The 7765-nt window shown below is 39.4% G+C and overlaps 1 protein-coding gene across 1 annotated transcript in view; it reads right to left on the bottom strand.

Annotated features, from left to right (window-relative positions):
- Nucleotides 1-2856: 2856 nt before the first annotated feature.
- itga4 (integrin subunit alpha 4) overlaps nucleotides 2857-7765 on the bottom strand; it is a 26841-nt gene continuing 21932 nt past the window's right edge. Inside the window, exons 24-29 of the mRNA XM_022740290.1 lie at nucleotides 6490-6597; nucleotides 5535-5660; nucleotides 4569-4694; nucleotides 4021-4119; nucleotides 3692-3811; nucleotides 2857-2981 (exon numbers count right to left, since the gene is read on the bottom strand). Of these exons, the coding sequence (XP_022596011.1) occupies nucleotides 2880-2981; nucleotides 3692-3811; nucleotides 4021-4119; nucleotides 4569-4694; nucleotides 5535-5660; nucleotides 6490-6597 (681 nt within the window). The 3' untranslated portion in view covers nucleotides 2857-2879. The remainder of the gene's footprint in view (nucleotides 2982-3691; nucleotides 3812-4020; nucleotides 4120-4568; nucleotides 4695-5534; nucleotides 5661-6489; nucleotides 6598-7765) is intronic.

Raw genomic sequence — 7765 nt, 5'->3', positions numbered from 1 at the left:
CCAATCGTTGAGCATAACGATTCATATTTTATATTCAAATTAATGTTTATATTTTTCCATATTTTAATTACCAGCTTTTCTCAGATGACTTGACTTTAATTTTTGTTGCATATTTTTTTATTACAAGTTTAATTTTTTGTTTTATCTCGTCCAGTTTCTGGTTCTGCATGTGTTGCAGCAACAACACTGCTGCAGAGCCAGAAAGGATGACTTCATTGTGTCTAAAGACTGTAAAAGTTTTATGTGTGAATATAACAGATGTTGATAACAGATTATGTTGAAGTTTTGTTTAGAGATAATGCTGATTTTTAGAATAACTGCTGTGATCACGATGAGAGAGAAACATGTACAAGTTGTTGTTTAAATAGAAAATAATTTTAATAGAAAAGTGTTGATAAAAGCAGTGAGACTCTCCAGTGCAGAACAAGTTCACAAAAACAATAACAAACTAATTCATTAAAATATTAAAAACTTCTGTGTGATGTGCATTTGTACTAAATAGATAAACAGAAGGGAAAAGTAGCAGCTGTTTCAACTGTCTTCATTCACAGAATAGAGACAGTAAAAACAATGCTTTTTAATACTTGTAATACCTTAAACATTTTTAAATGCTGATTTTCAAGTAGTCCTCCACTATTCAACACTGTGGCTCAGTGTGTTGCTGTCTGTGTGACCCAAGTCGCATCTTTTACTTTTACTGTGCTTTCCCACTCAAATTTCAGTCTGAATCCACAAGTGTTTCAATTAAGAATAAAAACACTCAAGCTTCTTACAAACCAGGGAGTCGACCAAGAAACTGAACCTGGGTTCACCTGAACCACCTGGTCTGAGATCAGTCGACCAGCAAAAGCCATTCAAGGCAGACTTGACTTGTCAAATGACGTGTTCCTAGGACGATTGTTCAAGGAAGAAGTGCTTGTTTTTTTCCTCTTCCTACATAGAACTGTTTCCTCACAGCAGCGTTAAACAGTTGCACAGCGGACTACATAAGCAGAAGATCAGAAGAACAGAAACCAAGTGTGAATGGTATGGCACAGAGAAATTCATCCATATTCATCCATATGTTTTGACAGTGGCTCCTTTCCATTCTGCAAACGTTTCCTCCCTTCCTACAACCCCTGAACACAATCCTGTGTCCTTTGCAAAAATCTTTTTAAAGAATTGCTACGCCACTTCAACGTGAATGTTTCTTATTAGTTTGAGCTGCTGTGGAATAATAATAATATTACATGTTTTGTACTGTAGATTAGGAAAAACACCCCATTGAAAGATACCATGGCGGCTGTTTATTCATAAAATAAAAAATATCGTGTGCAAAATCTGAAAACTCTTAAAACTTCTTATTTTACGTTTCAAGTGCAGCTTTGCTCATTTAGAAAGAGAAGTACTGTTATAAAGTTGTGGTTATCATTAATTATAAAATATCATCCAGGGGCTGAAAAAGGTGTCAGACATAACTGTACCTGTGATCTACAAATTTTATTCTGAATATTTATACCTGTTGTTATTGCTTCTTCACATCCATTCTGCTCTTTCAGCTATGAACAAATTTTCTATTTGTTTCATTTTCTATTTGTCACATTCTTTGCCCTGATGCAATGTGTATACCACCCAGTGTTTTTTCTATCCCTAAAACAAGTGAGGGAGGAGAAGAGCCATCTTAGCCAAATGAAAACCATCTAGTGACAACTTGCTTAACAAACTTTTCTATTTGTCTTGCTCTGGGCCGTTTACCTCACACTTGCGTTTTGCTCTCAGGATTGTTCATTTTATTTAAAAAAAAGTTATATATGGAAAAAGCTCTCCAAGCTAATGCACAAGCATCACCTGTCACTTACTGTGTCAATGACAGTTAGAGGCAAAAGACGTACTTGTGTTCTCGAGCTCTGTCTCATAACGGTCTGCAGATCTTTTCACTGGAGCAGAAGAGGGTTAAATAAAAATGGATGGTGCAACACAGCTAAGAAGAGTTTCCTCCATTTCGGCCAACTCTGTTCCATCACAGGTCAGCACTGTCAAGACGACTCGCTGTTGGTTAACGCTGCAAAACCGTGTGACAAAGTTCACCAAAGTTGAAATTGTCACAAAAACTTGACCACATGAGTGAATCCAATGTGCGACATTTTGCTGGTTTAAATGATGTTGTGATCAGAAACTCAAACAAATCTCAGAGTGAAAACTCCCGCGCTGATTGTTTGCTGCATAAACACGTTGCCCCGGCTGCCAGCACTTGACAATTTCTTCTGTCTGGATAGACATCTGGTGTGTGCACAGTCAGTGAGTCTTCTCTTTGTTTGTCTCCAGTGCATAAAGTGTTGGTCAGCAGGTAAACAAAAATGTAGAAAGATTATATAGACAGACAAAAGGGAGATCTTCCAGAGAGTTATGAGCCAATCAGAGGCCAGGTTTCCATCCCCTGAGACTGAGGGTCACTACCTTTGGTTTGTATCCTCTTAGAAGAGTCAAAATGGAGGCCATCAATAACAGTGTCATGGTTCCAGGAATCCCTGAGACCTTCCAATTGGTCCAAATATGATCGTTTCAGATTTACTTCCCTTTTTATTAATCCTCCATCCACTCGCCGCTGCAGTCTTTATACTTGTCTGCATTTGTGAAGGCACATCAGGCAAAATAATTTAAAAGGTGATGGTCAGATTCTGGTGTGTTCAGGAGGCATTCACTTGAGACATGTATCATCATCCTCCACACTCAGACAGGTCTGACTTCAAACTTCTGACACAGTCTGTACAGATATCATTGGCTGTTGATGTTCGCTGTCTGTCCGAATATGCTGTATGTCTCATTAAAACTGCTGCAGAGTCACAATATGAACGCCACCTTACAGTCACAGGTCAAAGGTCATGGGGTAGAAGTGACAGTTAGGAAAAGCTCTCTCTGTCGCTGCTTTTGGGAACGTAGTCCCAGCTGTGTCTCCTGAGCTCCTCCTCCTTCTTCTGAAGTTCCCTCTTGAAGAAACCAGCCTGAGAGACGGACAGAGACAGACAGTGAAAAAATGAAGCTGGTGTTGCTATAGCAGTTATATTGGGATACACTGCAGTTAATCTTTACTATTATATTGGGATATACTGCAGTTTGTAAGTACCATTATATTGCAATATACTGTGGTTTACCTGCACATCATACAGCAAATATTCAGACCATTGTATCGGGACATACTGAAGTTTACTGGTGCCATTATATTGTGATAGACTTTGGTTTATTAGTATCATTATATTGCAATACACTGCAGTTTGTCAGGACATTATTTTAATATATACTACAGTTTATGAATACGGTAAGTGCAGTGTATCCGTATATTGTACTGCAATATAGTGCAGTTTATCAATTCATTATATTACAGTGTACTGCAGTCTATCACTGAAGTATACTGCAACATACTGCAGTTTACTAGCACAGTATATTACGATATCTGTAGTTCATATGTACAATACAGCTGAAGTTTGGAATAAGTGTGACACGAGAAGCATCTTGGTCAATATCATAATTATCATGTGTGTGACGGTAAGTAAAATGAAATAACAATATAGAAATACCAAAGATCTAAAGTACAATTTAGAAATCCTCCATCTTCTCACCAGAGAGCACTTACATGTTTTTTCTTCAACCATTAAATGTTATTAACGTGAGATGTTGGTTTATCAGAGGTGTTTATGTTAAAAAATATCTTTACCTTCCACAGACACCAGATGAGACCAGCCAAGATCAAAAGACCCAAAACTAAACTGACGACAATAATGAAGATCTTCACTGTCATTGAGGGTTTCTGGGTAAAAAGAGCTTCAACCACCACCTAGAAATGTACCACATACAATATATGATTATTAGTAACACATAGGATATACAGCAGATTGCATTAGGATTACTTTTAACAACTACAACTCCCATGAGGGACTCGTTCCAAATGTGATTAAGTGTGACTCTACACTCTGGCACTGAGCTGTGAAACCTTTGTTTTGATTGGTTAAGCTGTTGCTTGTGATTGGCTGCAGGGTGATTTACCTGAGCTTGAGGGTGTTTCTGGATGAGGACGGTGTGAGGATCTTCTTTGGGAGATGATATCATCGCTGTGCTCTCCAACTTCATGAAACCGTGACGACCCTGAGACAGAGACACAAAGACAGACATCAGGGTCTAGCTGCATAAAACTCTGAAGATTCCTGAGTAAAACTCTACACGCAAAGACAGAAATGTGCATGCACATGCTTGTTGTCAGATGTCTAAAGCTGTGCCTACACCTGGTTCTGTTTTATCAAATTCAGTCACTGTAGAACTGGGTACACATGCATGAGCCCCATCTCTGTGGGGCACAGTTAGCCACAGAAGTTACACACAGAACAAGAGAAAATAGACTTAAAGCATGAAAATGTGCTTAGTTGTATTGATTAAAGTAGCACCTGTGTAGATGAACATAAATGACTGAAATACCATGAGCTGGTTAGGTGAACTCCTCAACTTAATGTTGAGTCAGTGAAAACTCAGAAATCCAGAAAACTTCACAATGTTGCTTAGGTGTTTTTCTAGTGTGTGTGTGTGTGTGTGTGTGTTACCGGAGCTTGCAGTAGTACAGCAGGGTTCAGTCTGGTCTCCAGTTGGATGGTGGCATCTCTCCCCGCCTCCAGGTTGCCAAGACGACACACCAGCCGCTCGCACAGCTCATCACCACGGCCACAAAACTGCACACACGTATAGAAATATATTGAAAAACACATACACACACTACACACTAGCACCAAGGCTCTGAGGGTCCAGACTGAAAAATCTTAACGACTGGATGAACTAGCACAAAACTTTGTACAGTCACCAGAACGTGTGCCCTACTGACACCATGAGGTTGGCACATGTTTTTTTGTGACATTTCTCCACATGTGGATGCACTGCCAAAACATCTGGTACAGATATTTCTGCCCCTCCGTAGGATGAATTACAATAACTTTTGTGATCCTGACTTTCCATCTAGCATCATCAGACTGTAGTCATAAATGCAAGGCTGTTGAAGAACTATTCTGTTCAGCAGTGAAATGTACTTTTCTCCCACTGTAAATTCTTATAGTGATGTCTCCTTTTCAACAGTAACCCCACTGACAAATCACATTTTTCCCCTCAGTTTGAATAGAATGGCTGTAAATACTACCCTGCCTTGAGCCTCAGCAGCTGTTGCTATGAAGAAGAATGAAATCATTGTGTTGTAAACATGTGTTTTATGTTAGCTATATAATATTAGTCTAAAAGGTAAATTCATTTTACAGAGTTGTACAAAGTTCAGCCCCTAACTTCATCCCATCATTAGTCACATGGCAATAAAATTCAAAGTTTCTTACAGCAATGCTCTCTGGGAGTTGTAGTATGTTATATTCAACTGGCAGTGAACATTTCAAGGTAACAATGCATTATGTAATTCTGAGCAGAGTAATTAATAGGGCTTTATTTACTTGTATTGCTATCTTTGTGAAGGAGGTAAGTTTAAGTTAGGTATAGTGTGTGTTCATGTCTGTCTGTGTTGGGTGTGTGTGTACCATTCTGCGGGTGGAGGTGGAGGAGAAAAAGAAGATGAGTTGTTTGATGAAGGAGGCTTGAGGGACGGCACAGTCCTCGATGACTGAAACAGTCGTGTCACTGAGCGAACACACACCATGAGATGACTGCAGACAGAGAGAATTAATTTAAACATATCAATATTATACACACACTTTTCTACCACTGATGTTTACAACTTTTACCACAGTTTCTACTGTATTTCTACTGCTACTTTAACCGCGACTGCTACCATTACCAAATCTGTTACCCAATCAGCAATCACCATGGCTGCATGTTTAGGCCAATGCATGAGCCCAAAATTTGTGTGAAGCCCAGGGCTGGGTATCGAATGTCAACATGTTGTGTGGTACCAACCAAAATGTGTCCATGGCATTGTCCTTATCATCTGCTGGTGAATCAGGTGCTGAATGTCTAAACTGTTGATTCACACTGTCTGTTGTTTTTGAAACTTAGTTTGGGGTTAAATGACTTTTATTGTAGCAGTTCCTTTAATGGCCACTAGTTGCTGTTGCAAAAAAAAACTGTTTTCATGTGCATAGGAAAATCCCCAGCTCCTCTCGAGACATACAATGTGAGTACATTTTGTTCTACAACTACAACAAGTTTCAGTAGTTCATTTTACTTCCTCTAATGTAAGTCTGAGTGGAGATTTTCAGAATCATTGTTCCATGAAGATTAAAGCTTACAAGAGGTATTTAGGTGCATGTTTGCCTTAGTTACAGCTGTCTCAACCTATTACACTCAGCCATGGTTTTGCAGGTTGCTTGCCCCACCTCAGGCTCATGCCCTCTTTACCACAATTCTCGGGTTACAGTATCTGAGAAGGGTGGCTGCAAGTGGTAAACGCAAACACTTATATATCTATAAAACCTGTGAACTTCATTCTACTACTACTACCATTCCTGCTACCACTGGTACCGTTAGTGCACACACCTGCCAGTCGACCACCTGCAGTAGTCTGTGTCGGTACGGTGCGAGGATCTTTGGTAACACGATGTCAACCACAGTATCTACTGACCTGCTGGGACCAGAGTTTAAGACCTGCAGACAAAAAGAGAATAACAGATGTACCATAATAGATCAGATATAATCAGGAAATATAATGTTGCTATGGAGACAGTGACTTAGATACAACATGAGACCCATTTTGTTAAAATTTCAGCAAATTGCCATCAAAAGTAAAAGTATGAAAGTATAAATTTACTACTAGCTGTTCTTGTTTGCAGTAGTTTGTAAGATGTTTGTACCCATGAATTTATAGAAAACTATCACTGAATTACTTTTGAACTGAAGAAAACTTTAAAACAAGATGATTCTCAGGCAAGTTCTGGAGATATGAGGAGTGTCTTTTTTCTATAAATTCTAAGTGGATTAATGAAAGCTTATCAGCCGTGAGTGTTGGAGACAACGTTATCTTCTAACAGTGTAAGTAAGACTGAATCTAAAAGTATGTGTATCATGTCTGTTAAAATTTAATTGAGTTATGACTCAGAGAAGAAGTGGCTTAAGGACCTTAATTAGTTCCATGAGACATGTGTCACAGCCACTGTTGCAGCTTCTACTTAGACTGTGTTGATAAAAGGGACAAACTACTAAGTAAATCACTTCCCAGGCTCTCTGTCCAGGCTGTCATTGGAAGCAAAGGAGGAGGAGTTCAGGGAGACAGCAGATGCACTTCCAGTTGCCCTCAGAGCTTTTGGCAAAATAGACAACTCAGAAAGTGGAAGCAGGGTCTTGTCAGGCTGTTTTTAGCAGCGAAGGAGAACTGCTGACCATGGTGTGCACTGGGTGTATAACTGAGTCATAGAAAGATGTGCTCAGACAGAACATGAAGTTTTTCCTTGCGTTTCTCACACAAAGTTGACCATTGGACTTTTTTTTTTGGAAATATATCAGCTGTACAGACATTGGCTGAAGCTACCTCACAACATACACACTGACTGTGTCTGTATTTGAGTGACAGCTCAGACTCTGAACTCACCTGGTCACTCCATTAAGGTGCAAAGTTAATCCGCATGTCTTCGTGGTTATAGAAACTTGGCAAGGGAGTGACTAATCCCAGGTACTTGGTGACCTACTGTAGCAGGCAAGCTAACCGCTAACACAACTGCCAGCCAGGAACATGTTACTGCTATCAATCACAATAGCTCTCCAACCTTCTTTATTTCTCTGTACTGGTCGAAAATGGAATAATTTCACACAGTTAATT

Source organism: Seriola dumerili, unplaced genomic scaffold, assembly GCF_002260705.1.
Source record: "Seriola dumerili isolate Sdu_G_001 unplaced genomic scaffold, Sdu_1.0 BDQW01000052.1, whole genome shotgun sequence".
Taxonomy (NCBI): Eukaryota; Metazoa; Chordata; class Actinopteri; order Carangiformes; family Carangidae; genus Seriola; species Seriola dumerili.
This window is presented reverse-complemented; position numbering and strand designations above follow the sequence as displayed.